This window comes from Papio anubis, chromosome 2, assembly GCF_008728515.1.
Source record: "Papio anubis isolate 15944 chromosome 2, Panubis1.0, whole genome shotgun sequence".
NCBI classification, from domain to species: Eukaryota; Metazoa; Chordata; class Mammalia; order Primates; family Cercopithecidae; genus Papio; species Papio anubis.
The window spans coordinates 14186082-14203530 of NC_044977.1; the positions used below are offsets into that span (position 1 = coordinate 14186082).

A 17449-nucleotide genomic window follows, 5' to 3' on the forward strand; every position below is an offset into this window, starting at 1 on the left:
TTTTCAAGAATGTAATAATCTTGAAAACTAAGGATAGAGTGACATTTGTTTCATTCATATCTTTACCAGGAACTTCTCACCACTTTGGAAAATTAATAATACCAATGGCAACACCATGTATGCACTTAATGGTATTTGAGTTGCTAATATAACACCCCAGCATTAGTCTTCATTTGTAGCTTTTACTTTATGGATAGAAGCAAGCTTTGACAAGTGCTGTAGTTATAGTTGACTATGTATATATCGAAATACATATTATTTTCTTATAAATTACTTTCCTTTAATTTATCCATATTAATATAATAATGAGAGCATTATATTGGTTTTGATTGGGTATATGTGAAGGTAGTTTACATTATTGATACATTTCATTAGAGAGTAGTAAAGGAGCATTCAGACATTGGATGAGATAGTATTTGGAACCACTGGTCAACACAAACAGTTTCAGGCCCTTAAAACCCCTCTTTATGCTGAGTATTCAAAAATTTGAATTGAAGGCTTAACTTTAAAAATATATCCAGAATCTGACCACTTTTCACCACCCTTATCATCAGCACACTAGTCAAAGCTTCCATCTTCTCTCCGCTGGATTCTTCCAACAGTCTCCTAACTCCATATCCTGTTCTACTCTCATTCTCCATTTCTGGTTTCCACAAAGTCATCTGCTTCTGATTGGGATTATCTTTTAAAATGCAAATTAGATCCATGTCCTTTCTCAAAACCATCCAGGGTCCTTCCATTTAGCATAAAATCCACATCCTCATCATTGCCCCCAAGGCCCTCGATGATCTTATTCTAGACCACATTTCTAACCTCATTTTCTAACTACTCTCCCCTGCTGCTACACTACTCTTTGTGTTATTCTTCAGATACCAAACACATCCTATTCCAAGAAACTCTCTACTTGCTGTTCACATGGTGCAGAATCATTTTATATTCCCTCATGTATTTCTCACGACATGTGCTCTCAAGTCTCGGCTCAGATCTAATCTAATCAGAGATGCCTTTCCTGATTCTATATGGATAGTAACCACCATCACTCTCTTTGCCCTTATCTGGCTTTTCTTTTTCCTTATAACAGGAATAACTATCTGGCATATTTATTTTTTCATGCATTTGTTGTTTGCATCTAACCACTAGAATGCAAGCTGCGTAAGAGCACTGACTTTTTTTATTTGCTGTTGTATCTTTACCACCTAGAATAAGGATTAGCACATAGAAGTGCCAATAAATAGTTTGCTGAATGAATTATGATACATTTACAATTAAAATTCCTAATATTAGACTCATAATCAAAGATAAGATTAATATTAGACTCATAATCAAAGATAAGAATTTATAATCATTTATAAATTCACCACATTTGCCCAAGTGTGCTTTGCTCATACCTCTACTGTAATATATTTCCTGTTACATTATATTATTTCCCAAAGAAGCATCAGCTACTTATCTGTGAGGTACTAAGCTCTAGAGCGAGGAAAATCTCTTGCTATTGTTGCAGGAAGTCAGGGACCCCGAACAGAGGGACTGACTGGAGCCGTGGCAGAGGAACATAAATTGTGAAGATTTCATGGACATTTATCAGTTCTCAAATAATACTCTTATAATTTCTTACACCTGTCTTACTTTAATCTCTTAATCCTGTTATCTTCATAAGCTGAGAATGTATGTCAGCTCAGGACCACAATTGTGTTAACTGTACAAGCTGATTGTAAAATGTGTGTTTGAACAATATGAAATCAGTGCACCTTGAAAAAGAAAAGAATAACAGTGATTTTAGGGAACAAGGGAAGACAACCAAAAGGTCTGACTGCCTGTGGGGTCGGGCAAAAAGAGCCATATTTTTCTTCTTGCAGAGAGCCTATAAATGGACACGCAAGTAGGGAAGATATTGCTGAATTCTTTTCATAGCAAGGAATATTAATAATTAATACCCTGGGGAAGGAATGCATTCCTGGGGGGAAGTCTATAAATGGCCACTCTGGGAGTGTCTGTCTTATGCAATTGAAATAAGGACTGAAATATACCCTGGTCTCCTGCAGTACCCTCAGGCTTATTAGGGTGGGGAAAAAACCCCACCCTGGTAAATTTGAGGTCAGACCGGTTCTCTGCCCTTGAACCCTGTTTTTTGTTGTTTAAGATGTTTATCAAGACAATATGTGCACTGCTGAACACAGACCCTTATCAATAATTCTGCTTTTGCCCTTTGCCTTGTGATCTTTGTTGGACCCTTATCAGGAGTTTCTGATTTTGCTCTTGTCCTGTTTCCTCAGAAGCATGTAATCTTTATTCTCCTTTTTGCCCCTTGAAGCATGTGATCTTTGTGACCTACTCCCTGTTATTACACCCCCTCCCCTTTTGAAATCCTTAATAAAAACTTGCTGGTTTTGTGACTCTGGTGGGCATCACAATCCTACCGATATGTGATGTCCCCCCCGGAGGCCCAGCTGTAAAATTCCTCTCTTTGTACTCTTTCTCTTTATTTCTCAGCTGGCTGACACTTATGGAAAATAGAAAGAACCTATGTTGAAATATTGGGGGCAGGTTCCCCCGATATGCTATAGTTCTAATGCCTTGAATTCAGGAACTTAGCATCAAAAGCACTCACTAAAAGCTTATTGAATAAATGAGTGCATGTCTGCATAATTGAAAGACCAAAATAATTTAGTGACAACCTCACATGGCTTCTCAATACAAACTTCTTGTCTGGGTGTAGTGGCTCACACCTGTAATCCCTGCATTTTGGGAGGCTGAGGAGAGCTGATCACCTGAGGTCAGAAGTTCTGGACCAGCCTGGCCAAAATGGTGAAACCCATCTCTACTAAAAATACAAAAACTACCCAGACATGGTGCCAGGTACCGATAGTCCCAGCTACTCAAGAGGCTGAGACAGGAGAATTGCTTGAACCCAGGAGGTGGAAGTTGCAGTGAGCCAAGATCATGCCACTGCACTCCAGCCTGGGTGACAGAGCAAGACTCCATCTCAAAATAATAATAATAGTGATGATAAATAAATAAATAACATAAATAAATAAATTGAGATCAGCACAAACTTCTTGCCAGCTCCTCTAGGCATAAAAGATGTCTCTTTTGTGCACCACATTCTAAGGTGAAGCCAATCTTCTCTCAGCTATCCTCTGCTGATGGCAGCAATGACTCTATACTTCAGAAAAGACTTCTCCCCACTATCAACTAGCAGTAATCCCTTCAGAAAAGTCTCACTTTAATCCAGTTCATTAAAGTGCTATTCTTGATCATTAGAATAAAGGCTATATGTAAGGTTAAATTAAAATGTTAATCTCTTCCTTTCCTCTCCTCTCCTCTCCTCTCCTTTTCTTTCTTTTTCGACACAGAGTCTTCCTTTGTCACCCAGGCTGGAGTGCAGCTGCGTGATCTCCCTGCAACCTCCGCTTCCTGAGTTTAAGCGATTCTCCTGCTGGGACTGCAGGTGCGCGCCACCATGCCTGACTAATTTTTGTATTTTTAGTAGAGATGAGGTTTCACCATGTTGGTCAGGCTGCTCTCGAACTCCTGACCTCAGGTGATCCACCCACCTTGACTTCCCAAAGTGCTGGGATTACAGGTGTGAGCCACTATAATGCCAGTGGCTAAAATGCTAATTTCTAAGCACACTGGTACCTGCTACTGTATATTGTTTGCAAAAAAACTGATTACTAGGTCTGGTACAATGGCTCATGCCTGTAATCCTAGCATTTTGGGAAGCCAAAGTGGGAGGAGGATTCCTTGAGTTCAAGACCAGCCTGGGCAACATAGCAAGGCCCTGTGTCTATTTTTTTTAAAAGGATTACTTATCTATCTGCTTATATTTGAATTTGAATTACCTTTTTGAATTTGTTACTATGTTTATTTCTCCTTAATTTAAAACATATTATTGACAGTTGAGGAGAGTTTTCCTTGATCAATGGTGTCTTTGCACAAATTGTTATGCTGGCCGAGTGCAGTTGTTCACTCTTGTAATCTCAGCACTTTGGGAGGCCGAAGTGGGCGAATAGCTTGAGGCCAGGAGTTTGAGACCAGTCTGGCCAACATGGTGAAACCCTGTCTATACTAAAATTATAAAAATTAGCCAGGTGTGCTGTTGCACACCTGTGATCCCAGCTACTCAGGAGGCTGAGGCACAAGAATCGCTTGAACAAAGGAGGTGGAGGTTGCAGTGAGCCAAGACCATGCTACTGCACTCCAGCCTGGGCGACAGAGTAAGACTCTGTCTCAAAAAAAAAAAAAAAAAAAAAAGGCTGGGCGCGGTGGCTCACATCTGTAATCCCAGGACTTTCGGAGGCCAAGGCGGGCAGATCACCTGAGGTCAGGAGTTCGAGACCAGCTGGACCAACATGGAGAAACCCCGTTTCTACTAAAAACACAAAATTAGCCAGGCGTGGTGGTGCATGCCTGTAATCCCAGCTACTCGGGAGGCTGAAACAGGAGAATCACTTGAACCCGGGAGGCGGAGGTTGCAGTGAGCCGAGATTGCGCCATTGCACTCCAGCCTGGGCAACAAGAGCAAAACTCCGTGTCAAAAAAAAAAAAACTGTTAGGCTGCCTAATAATCCCTAACACCATTGTTCATCAATCAGCCACTAAAAAAAGTTAAAGACAGAGTAGTTCAAGCAAATAACTAAAAACAATGCTTCTAATATATTAAGTGAGAATATTATTACTCAGGATGTTTCAGGGATTTACAGTATGTAGAATATACCTCCTATAGCATCAGATAACTCCAAACCCATTTTGGTTCGGTATCACTATAAAAATAAATTATGATTTTATACAAACTGCATCAAAGTGGGAAGATATTGATGAAATCTGCAAACATACCATATTCCATAGACCGTTATTAATAATGTCACCTCCAGTTGTGATTTTGGATGTATGTTCATTCTTAAGCTGAACTTCAATCTTTCCACCACGAAGTGCAATCAGGAGCCATGCTGAGTGATCGATAGATTCTGCATACAGTATCACGCCTTGTGAATCGTATGTCCGGAAATCAAATTCTGCTGAAAATCTAAAAAATGGACAAAGAGGGATCCTTAAGAGTGAGATATACAGAAAGCTCAATGCATTTTTCTTTATTTCTTATACTGACAAACAGTAACACGGACAAAGAGTCAACTATTTCTTTCATTTTCTAGAATTAATAAAAGAGAAGGGCAGAATTAATGGCTCATGTATTATCTCTGGCTCCATGTATGTTTAAAATTAAGTTATTATATTTTCTTGCTTATTCTTGGAATCTTTTCCCCAGAGAACAGATGCTTTGGTAATTTGTCATCGTTGTTTGGCATGTGTTTTGAAAGCACCTTCCAAATGCTGGAATTAATACACATGTATAAGTATCAGGCATACTATCTCTCTCCTGGAGCCTTTTATACACTACATAATCTAACATGAAGAAGTGGTAGTTTGTTTGTGTTTTTGTTTTTGCTGCATCCATAAGTGATCATAAAATGTGTTACAATTTCATCGTTGGTTTATTCATCAAAAGACATATTTTCCCTATAATTTCACCTGTCAGGAATCACTCATGGAGATCTACAAGATGGCATATGGATGACTACAGACATCATTAAGCCTTCGTGTGTGGTAAGAAAGGTAAAATTTAAAAACTTAAAATATATCTATTAGCTTTCCTAAAATAAGTCACTCTAGTAGAATACACAGAAGGAAAACTTAAAAGATACAGTCTACCCATGTGTTTGGGGGTATCTGAGTGCTGGCAACATCTGCTGCTATTAAGACTCTAGACATATATGTAGCTATTACAGGGGAGAAAAATCTTAGGATGCAGGATGTAAAATAACATGTATTGATTCAGTATCCTTAAAACACTTCAATGAGAATCAGCATTGAAGTTTCCAAGGGACTAGCAAATCCAAATGATTGACGAAAGACAAACATGGAAAAGGAACAATAGATGTATAACTATTAGTCACCTAAGTTAAAATACAGGCAATTTAAGTTAAAGAGTCTGGACTTCAGATAATTGCTAAATTAGGCAGGACAGAATCCCATACTCTTACTGCAATATAAGAGTAATAGTAATAGAGGCACCATTTGCAATGGGGCACAGATCTCCCTCAAATGGAACAAAGAAAAGGTGACAAAATAAATGTTTTCATCTTTAGAATTCTAAAGAAATGCTAAAAAGAGGTAAAATGTGGAGTAAAGTATGCTGGATGGATAACAATGTAGTAGGAACTTACTGAACTCAGATTATATAAAAAAGAACAGTTTTGCTTGGAATAAGGACTTCTATCCTCTTTCATAACTATCTGAGCATTTTGCGGATGTGAAACGATATTATCTTGCCAAAATCCAAATCTGTGTATGCTCAAGATCTTCCAGCAGTTGATTCTATTATGGAGATAACTTCCTTTTCTTTGTAAAATCAGGCTAAAATCGTATTTCAAAGAGTCATGCTCTGCATATTTTGTTTCTGGAATATATCATCAACATAGTGATTCATTACAATGGGGAACAATTCATTCTTTTTCACAAGCATGGTAAACTGGAAAACAGAGTGAATTTGTTGACATTTATGTAGGGAAAGTATTTGATCATGAGAAACTGATGTAAAGAAATTAGCAAAAATAAATAAAAGCACTAGTTATTCTTTGTGTTGATCACACAGGTAGCAGTTTATAAAAATTCATCAAGCTGTACATTTAATCTAATGTGTACATTTCTGTACATACTTTATATTTCAATGAAAAGTTTAAAATAAATAAATAATAAATTCTGGAAAAAATAATTTGGCCAATTCCAATCCAATGTTAGAGAATAAACTACTGTGAATCGTCAGTTAGAAATGAAATGAACACAGGCCGGGCGCGGTGGCTCAAGCCTGTAATCCCAGCACTTTGGGAGGCCGAGACGGGTGGATCACGAGGTCAGGAGATCGAGACCATCCTGGCTAATACGGTGAAACCCCGTCTCTACTAAAAAATACAAAAAACTAGCCGGGCGAGGTGGCGGGCGCCTGTAGTCCCAGCTGCTCGGGAGGCTGAGGCAGGAGAATGGCGTAAACCCAGAAGGCGGAGCTTGCAGTGAGCTGAGATCCGGCCACTGCACTCCAGTCTGGGTGACAGAGCGAGACTCCATCTCAAAAAAAAAAAAGAAATGAACACAGTCATCCCTAGGTATACACGGGAGATTGGCTCCAGGACCCCGGGATGGTATCAATATCCACAAATGCTCGAGTCCCTTATATAAAATGGCATAGTACTTGCATATTATGCACATCCTCCCACGTACTTTAAGTCATCTCTAGATTATGTATAATACTTGATACAATGTAAATGGTATGTAAATAGTTGTCATACTGTATTGTGTTTTATTGGTATTATTTTGCATTGTATTGTCAATATTTATCGTGGTTTTTTTTCTGAATATTATCGACCTGAGGTTGGTTAAATCCACAGATGAGGAACTCAAGGATATGGAGGATCAACTGTATTCCTAAAAGTGTTATTTACTACAACTAATATTTTTCTCTCTCATCCTTATTATTCTCAGAGCAGGAAAGGGTTTTCTCCAATCTCTATCATTAGAAGATATTACTTGCTCTGTGATGTCAAAGGAAAAAAAAATCACTTATTGGGAGGAATAAAGCATGGAAGGAGCCCAGTTGCTTAAGTGTTTATATAAGTTATTGATCTTAGAATAATTTTCAATGTTTTTAATAATGTCTATGAATTTAGTTATTTAATGAGTAATCATTCATGCATCTGACATCAAATTCTAAACATGCAAGCTTACTTAATTTAAATATTTTAAAATTTGAACTATATACTCTGTCTCAAGTATTTTTCCTTCTCATTATTCCAAAAAAATTCCAATTTCTTTCTCCTACTTCCAGCAATGTATGCTTCTTAGAAAATCTGATAACTAAAGTACAATTATGGCAGATCACCTGGGGTGATCACTTGAGGTCAGGAGTTCAAGACCAGCCTGGGCAACATGGTGAAACTCTCTCTTTACCGAAAATACAAAAGTTAGCTGGGTGTGGTGGCTCATGCCTGTAGTCCCAGCTACTCAGAGGCTGAGGCAGGAGAATTGCTTGACCTGGGAAGCGGAGGTTGCAGTGAGCCAAGACTGTGCCACTGCACTCCAGCCTGGGTGACAGAGCAAGACTCTGTCTCAAAAATAAATAAAAAAAACAAAAATAAAATAAAATAAAAATTGGATCTAAACATTGCTATAAAAATAAAGTGGAATCAAGACTAAAAAACATAATCAATTATTTCATTTCTGAACTCAATCTAACTACAATAATAATGGATAAAGTATTTAGATAGCCAACTAAAATTATGCAATGCATGTCTTTAAAATGCCACTTAAGCAAGTTTAAATTTTTTCCTTAATAATTTTGAACATAATGATATTCTAAAAGCAATACTGAGTATTTTTTATTACTTCGTTTTCATAACATGTGTAAAGAGTAATGGAAATTTCACAAGTACATTAAATCTACGTTCCCAGCTTCTTAGTAAATATGCACTTTCTACAAAAGGAAGAATATGGAATAAGGTAAAATGTTAATTGGGGAAAGTCAGCCTAGAACGACTCAAAAAGGTTTTAGCATGAAAATTATACGTGTGAAGGAATAAATTAATTTTAGGGCTCCCCAAATCATCTGATCGGGAATATGACTACATTATCTGAGAGGTAATACAATTTCACACATTTCAAACCTTTTCAGCCACTTTTCTCCTGCCCTCATCTGCTTAACCTCTAGAAATTATCATTGCTAGTGGTTCCTCACCTGCTGATTTCTGGCAAACGAAATTTTAAATATAAAACAACCCCTGCAAACTGTTCCGCCAAGTAAAGTAATTCATACTTTGTGTCAAGGTTCAAGGGAAGGCACACTGAAACAGCCTGGAATAAAAGAAACCAAATAAACAACAAGAACATCACAATGCATAGGTTAGTGCTGAATGTTTGTGTGAGGCCATGCATTCTTGTTTGGTTACTAATGTATCATCTGTAACACACTAAAATAATTAAGAATATTTTGGGTAATAATAAAGACATATCTTCCACTTCCTTGTTCAGTCTATCTATAAAGAATACGTGGGTTTTAAAGTCTCGTTCAATGTGCACGGTTTTAGATCTTTGTCTTTAATACTTCTTTTGCAAATTTTAGTCCTAAACACAAACTCTTCCAAAACCAACATATATTTCTTTAACTGTCAGGTATAATACCTTCCATGAATTATGTCTGAAAGTTATTTTTATTTGAAGTCAGAAATAGGTGTAAGAATTAATGTACCAATAAACAACACCTCATACATTCACTCATTCATTTATTAAGCAAAAGGTTTCTGAGTAAGAATGTGCTATCTAGATAGTAAAGGGAATACTAGAAAACATGAAGGAAATAAATATAAATTAAGATCTCATAGTCTCCAAGGAATTTACAAGAAGATTATTTAAAGTCAACACATATGGTATCAAGTATTTTCTTCTAAGAGTGAAAACAAACATTAAAATGAAAAGCTTTTAATGTATAAATGATTGAGCACATATGAGGATATCTTGAGGAGAATTACGTACATAGCACTGTATTAAATATAGGCCCAGAAATAACATTTTGTTTCCCATTAAAACTTTAAGAAATCTATTTCAAGGCAGACGGTGATATGTAAGTACACCAAATACGGAAATAACAAAGGACTAAATTACAAAATAGATGTTCACACAGCATGGCATTTCAATTAAGTAGTACCATACCAAAATTACTACACATGCCAACTAGCTTATTTCCAGGTAGGGTGCATACTACTGAATGTGACATTTTTCCGGACATATACAGCTTTGTCTTGGCAACAGATATAGAAATATGTATGTACACTTAAATCATTATTTAGGCATTTTTTATGGTCTGCCTCATAATTATATATAATGTTGCCTCTACTTGTCAAAAAAAACACGCAGGAAAAAAAAGAGCTCAGATGGTGACATTTATTTCAATGAAGTAAAAACAAGCACCTACACCCAATATTCAATTCCTGGGTCAGTTATGCATTAAATCTAAGTAACTAAAAGCAAGTCTGAGAGACACAGATTAAGAAATCAACCTCTCTGAATTATGATATACTTAAACGCCACTAAATCCTAGAAATTGTTAAAAGTGTATGTTAAAACTGCACTTGTACCCTCTGAAACTTCATGAGCACTTTACAAACACTAACATGCCTAAGACATGATCAAACTAGTCAGAGTGGAATCCAAAAAAGTAGACAGTGGAAAATGTTTTCACTTAAGTTTCTATGGGAGACTTTTTTTTCACAATGAGGGCTATTAAACTCAGCTTTTCTTGATTTCTTAAGTAAACACACACGTTGTATTTTATAAATGTACAGGCTACAGATAAGTACTCTCTAAACTGTGACTCTACCCTCTTTTTTTAAACTCAGCCACTAATTATCTCCAATGTGTATGACTTACGTGGCCATAATTAGAAAATAATCATGACTTATAACCTGCTTAAAGCTATAGCAATTGTTGTAGAACATCTGTGTTTTCCTGACTTAACTCAGTTATGTGAAAATGAGTATGCGGATCTCTCATTTTAGGAAACAGGGGAGCAGTTAAGCAGTGTAAAGTGTTTACCTCACAACTCTTCTGATCTTGGGCAAGTTTGAATCCTTTCTTCCCATCACAGTAGCAAGTGTAACCTCCAGGGTAATTGACACAAAGCTGAGCACACATGTTCTCAGAGCATTCATCTATATCTGAGGTAAAAACACACACACACACACACGCAAACTTTAGTATCTCCTAAATGTTCAATCTTATAGGCACAGGAATATTATGATTGTAGTATGAGATAATCAACGATAATCGAACGTTAGGGAAAGAAATACTATGACATCAAGCTACATTTAAATATAATACTTAACGTGAAAATTTAAATGAGTTACAAGTATAATTTTTATTTATTTACATATTTGAAACTAAAATTAATTTATAACTTTCGGTGATTAAGTATAACAATTCTACCAAATTTCTCATTTTGAATTTGAAGAAAAAAAGATTGAGAATCTCAACTTAACTGTCATTTCTGATTATTTCAATTCCCTTGAGATTGCCTCACAATTCATTGCTTTGAGAAAAAGAAAAAAGAAATGGGAAGGGGAAGAGGAAGGGAGAGGAAGATGGGGAAGAAGTAAAGGAAAAGAAAGGTAGGGAAAGGAAGGGAAGAAAAGACCACTTTAACTGAAGGTTGATGCAGTCAGGAATTAAATGACAATATCAAGAACATTGGGCCTCTCATAATGCAATAATTAATGGTGGCAGAGAATTTAGGGAAATATCTTTATTTATCTTTCTGTTTTTTTGTTTTTAAAAAAACCTCATTATGATGTAATCTCCCATATTACAAAATCTATATGGTCCCTGTCCCTACTCCATATTTTGAGAAAATCATTCTTGGAAATTTATAATATTATGTTGAAGCAAACATCTATCTCAGAACTATATAAGATCATTTACATTTTCATTGGATATGCCCTATGACCTTTAAAACTCCACAAGTTCATAAATGCTATTATTGAATATATTCTCATAAAATAATTTAAAATAGATTCCCAAAATTAATAATCCTTCAATAGTATTAAAATTGCATATTATTAAATTTATAGATCAGATAAGAGTCATATACAAATCTTTTATAAAAGTATGTCATTCATTAAATAAAACTACAATACAGGGGATGAAGTTGGCTAATGATAATTTTGCAGATGTCTACAGTTGTTCATGGTAATTTCTATCTGCAATGGTGGGAAAGGAGAAATGTGTGTGTGGTGGGCAGGGGAATATTTTTGGTGAGTGCAAAAGGAGATAGGACATCAAAATCTCAAAAGCAGCATACGTAGTTAAAAAATATATTGTAAAATTATTATTGATTTAGGAAACTTCATAGAGACAAGAAACAAGAGTAGACGTTACTTCCATCAAGATAACTAATAAAAGAAAACTCACTGCTTAATGGTTACTGCTTAAGAGTTTTTGTTTGGGTTGATGAAAAAGTTTTGGAAATAGCAGTGATGGCTGCACAATGGCAAGAATGTAATTAATGCCACTGAATTGTACATTTAAAAATGGTTAAAAGGGTACATTAAAACTGTACTTGTACCCACAAATCTATTTTTTAAAAGGTACACTATACATGTGTGTGAATATACATACATATATGTATGTGTATATATATATTTTCTTATGTATGTATATACACATATATATATAAACACACACACACACACACAACCACAATAGAAAAATTAGTATTGATTAGTTCCAGCCATGGCATTAAATCTGTTTTAAAATTTTAAAAAATCCAAAGGAAGGTATGAGATAATCTGTATATCATGATAAACAGATCTACAAACAAACAACTATAATATGTTGAAGCTTCTTGGGGCACACAGGGCAGAGCCACTGCAGTCACTCGAAGCAACAGCACCTCCAAGGGGTTGCCCCAAACCCACAGGCTCTGACATTACTGATCAATGTTTCTTAAATTTCTAGTGTATTGTTACCATTTCTTTATCTTGAGATAATAGAACTGTGTCACTTTTTATTTTAGAATAAATGACTTATTTATATATGCCCAGAAATATCACTGAAAAGCTTGGAATAAAAACTAAAGTTTTTAACCATGCTCATTGTCTCACTCAGATGACTTTTAAGCTTGTGTCTTTCTTTTCTATCTACTGTTTTTCCTTCCAAACTGAAATTCTCTTTATCTTTGAATATAATGTAAATGATGTGAAAATATGTTTATCTTGTTTTTATCACACATGGAGGTCTCCAATTCATAGGTAGCGTAAAGGGCCAATCGGCGCGCATAACACTAAACTTAAAGACCATGTGTCTTACATACTTTTACTCTGGAAGAAAGCCAATGATTACCCAATTGAACAAGCTATACTAGGGATAAGAAAATATGACTGTTGAAGTCAAACAAAACCAATGCTTTCAAATATCAGTTCAGGCTTCACACACACCCTCTCCACAATCAGTAATGATACTACCATCATTCTACCTTCACAAGACTTTGATTTGAGATTATATCTGTAGCCTTCAGGGCATTCACATTCAAAATCTCCCGGAATGTTCTTGCACACAGCTGTGCCACACATGTTTGGCTTCAAAGAGCATTCATCCACATCTATAAATAAAATAACCATATTAAAAAACATTTTCCCCATACCAGCAGACACTAGCAAAGAACCCTTGATTTGTGTTTCCTGGACTAGTTTAATATACGTAATGAGATAACAGATTGGCCTTCGGACAAAAAAACATTAAATCTATCATCATATGTTAGTTCACTAAATATGATTTCTTCCTACAAATGCATAGGGAATTTGATTCATGTTTGCCATGTTCCTTTCTAGTTATATTAAGAAGGAGAAAGCTTTAAAAATATTCTTATCTGCCAGGTTGTGGTATGAAAATAAATGGAGGTCTTGAAAACAGATTCACTCCACATTATCACAATTATTTTTTGTACATGGGATGGCTCATCTATTCTATCTTGTTTCTTTGGAAATGAACAAACATCTAATTTGTACACTACTATTGTCTAAAGCAGACGATAGTGATTCAAATTTAAAATAAGATTAAGGTCTCTAAGTACTTATAAATCTGCAGTTAATCCAATATGAATTTAGTGCTAAATGAATATTCCAGAAATTTCAGATGCATATATTATAGTGCAAAATGAAGGAGACAACATACTGATAGTAACTAGTTACTAGATGAGCACCTGTGAAGAAAACAAAACACGCGACAGAAATAGTTCAATGGAGATATAATTATTATCTCTTCTGCGTACTCTCTGGAGAAAGACAAATTCAGAACAGAAAATATGTTTTCTATTCCAAAAGTTGACCGCCTTTTTTCCAGATTAATAGTCAAAATTTAGGATATTATTTAAAATAACTTGCACAAAAATAATAAAACCAGTTTCTTGTAGGAATTTTTCTATATTTTGACTGCATCATTGTCAACATCCTGAGTGTGAAATTGTACTATCATTTTGTAAAATATTACCATTAAGGGAAAACGAGGTAAGGGGTAGGTATATAGCATCTCTCTGTATTACTTCTTACAACTTCATGTGAATCTTTAATTAATTCAAAGTAAAATATCCAATTTTTTAAAAAGAGCTAAAAACTATGTTTTTGAAATAAAGTAAGCCTGAGCAACAGTGGGACACTGTCTCTACAAAGTTTTTTTCTTAAATTAGCCAGGAGTGGTCGGCCATGGTGGCAGTGTTGTAGTCCTAGTACTTTGGGAGGCCAAAGTGTTCGAGACCAGCCTGAGCAACATGGTGGAACCCCACTTCTATATATTAAAAAAAAAAAAAAGAAAAGAGAAAAAAATTAGTCAGGAATGGTGGCATGTGTTCTTGTTACTAAGGAGGATAAGGCAAGAGGATCACTTGAACCCAGAAGTTAGGGTGCCTTGAACTATGATTGCACCACTCCACTCCACCCTGGGCGACAGAGGGAGACCCTGTCACTAAATAAATACATAATAAAATAAAATAAAATCAGTAAAAATAGGTCACTAAGTGTATTTGGTTTGAGGCATATTGCAGGGAATTATTTAGATCATACAAGTTTAAGTTACAGTACATTGGTTTTATGACTCCACACCGACATCTGATGTCTGATTGTAAAGTTTTATTCTTTCAGCTGGGCACAGTGGCTCATGTCTGTAATCCCAGCACTTTGGAAGGCCAAGGCGGGCAGATCACTTGAGCTCAGGCGTTCAAGAGCGGCCTGGTCAACATGGCAAAACCTCATCTTTACCGAAAAATGCAAAATTAGCCAGGCGTGGTGGCGTGCATCTGTAGTCCCAGCTACTCGGGAGGCTGAGGCAGAAGAATCACTTGAACCCGCAAAACAGAGGTTGAAGTGAGCCGAGCTCACACTACATACCAGCCTGGGCATCATAGCGAGACTCTGTCTCGAAAAAAAAAAAAAAGAAAGAGAAGAAAAGGAAGAAGAAGAACAAGAAGAGAAAAGTTTTATTCTTTCATCTTTAGACAGTTACTGGCAACTGGATCCCAAGCATTTCTACATCGTGGCAAAGGTCCCATTGTAATAGTTTTTTCTTGTTGTTGTTGTTTTTTCTTTCTTTCTTTCTTTCTTTCTTTCTTTCTTTCTCTCTCTCTCTCTCTCTCTCTCTCTCTCTCTCTCTCTCTCTCTTTCTTTCTTTCTTTCTTTCTTTCTTTCTTTCAGACGGAGTCTCGCTCTGTCGCCCGGGCTGGAGTGCAGTGGCCGGATCTCAGCTCACTGCAAGCTCCGCCTCCCGGGTTCCCGCCATTCTCCTGCCTCAGCCTCCCGAGTAGCTGGGACTACAGGCGCCCGCCACCTCGCCCGGCTAGTTTTTTGTATTTTTAGTAGAGACAGGGTTTCACCGTGTTAGCCAGGATGGTCTTGATCTCCTGACCTCGTGATCCGCCCACCTCAGCCTCCCAAAGTGCTGGGATTACAGGCGTGAGCCACTACGCCTGGCTGTAATAGTTTTTCATATATTCTTCTATCTGTTTTCTACTTTATTACTTACATATCATGGCTAAACAATAATGTAAATAAATATAAGAACAGATGTGGTCATCAGGAACATTCCTATTAATAAGAGCACTTTTGTAATCATTTACATATATATGTGTGTATTAACTGAGTGGATAAGAATTAAAAATACTTTTGAGTTTTTAAAAAGTCACGAATTTGGCCAGGTGTGGTGGCTCATGCCTGTAATCCCATGACCTTGTGAGCTTGAAGTGGATGGATCGCTTCAGCCCAAGAATTTGAGATCAGCCTGGACAATGTGACGAAACTCCGTCTGTATCTGTACAGAAGCTACAAACATTAGCCAGGCATGGTGGTGCATGCCTGTAGTCCCAGCTACTTAGGAGGGTGAGGTGGGAGGACCTCCCAGGAGATGGACCCTGTAGTGAGTTGAGATCATCCCACTGCACTCCAGCCTAGGTGACAGGCAAAACTCTATCTTAAAAAATAAATAAATAAAAACAAAAATTCTTTAGAAAGAGACTATTAAAGTATTTAAGTGTAGAAGTATCAGTGGGTACTATTTGTTTATAAAATGCATATGGTATCCAGCATCGTGATGGTTTTTCTATAACTCATGTTCTAATGACAGTCTTATTCTAAATAGTCTCAAAATCCAAACTCAAATAGACCTTCAAATAGGCGGATAAAAGATACATGGTCACACATTGGGTAGCTGTTTAGAAGAATTTGTTGTTAATGTGTTCACTTTAGAGTCATTTAACTGCAGTTTAAATAATACTACAATAAAGTTTATCATATTAAACACTGCTATTCAGTAAGAGATAGATGATTTGAATATGAATCCAATTTAGGGCTTTACCAAAACATATATAAAATAAAGAGTTGAACAAGAAATTCACATTTTAACTTCCTTTTTTTTTTTAAAACATTTTAGCAAAACAAACAAACAAAAAGTAGTGGAGGAAAGAATGTTGATATTAATTGTATCCAGTTTCTAAAGGAAAATTTTAAGTCCAGGTGGGAAATCTTACTTTTAGTCATCCACACACCTGGTATGAATATTTGATGATTTAGTCATAGCATTAACACAGCCAAACTGAAAGACAGTATACAGAGAGAAAAAAAAAGTCAAAATGTAGGGATAGGAAAACAATGAAAAATAAAAGAAATACACTAGTAAAATGACTTGTTAGAAAGCTAAACAGGGAATATTTAAGACTGAAGAAGAAAAACGAGTTATGACCAATGATATGATCTTAAAGGCAGAAAGAGAAAGAAACTAGATCTTCTTTTCTTTCCCAAAACCACAACAGGAAATGAGGTGCCAGTCGAAGGGCTGATATTGGAAATCAGAAAATTATTTCTGAAAAGAAAAAATAAAATACAATGGATGAGGTTATTGCAGTGGATTTCTTTTTATGACTATTTATCTTACTAGAAGAAAATAAAAAATATGTCTGAAGACAGAAGATAAACAATGATTTTATAATGAAATTCCTTATTGAAACATGCACACAAGTGTGTACACACACATACAATAAGAAAATTTTTAAAAATCACGTTATCAGTACTGTAAACTAAAATACATGCCAGGCACAGAGCTCCCACCTGTAAACCCAACACTTTGGTAGGCTGAGGCAGGAGGCTCACTTGAATTCAAGATCAGTTTGGGCAACATGGTGAAACCCCATCTCTACAAAAAATACAAAACAAAATTAGCTGGACACGGTGGCATGCACCTGTAGTCCCAGCTACTTGGGAGGCTGAAGTCAGAGGATCAATGAAGCTCGGGAGGTCAAGGCTACAGTGAGCCGTGATAGAGCCACTGCACTCCAGCCGGGGAGACAGAGTGAGACCCTATCTCTCAAAAA

At 36.3% G+C, this 17449-nt stretch overlaps 1 protein-coding gene across 2 annotated transcripts in view; it reads right to left on the minus strand.

Moving 5' to 3' along the window:
- The window catches only part of PROS1 (protein S), a 101554-nt gene that overhangs the window by 15595 nt on the left and 68510 nt on the right, over positions 1-17449 (minus strand). For both annotated transcript variants that reach the window (XM_003893818.3, XM_017955056.2), the window contains 4 exons: positions 13073-13198; positions 10639-10760; positions 8786-8901; positions 4837-5026 (listed from right to left, as the gene is read on the minus strand). In XM_003893818.3, the coding sequence (XP_003893867.1) occupies positions 4837-5026; positions 8786-8901; positions 10639-10760; positions 13073-13198 (554 nt within the window). The remainder of the gene's footprint in view (positions 1-4836; positions 5027-8785; positions 8902-10638; positions 10761-13072; positions 13199-17449) is intronic.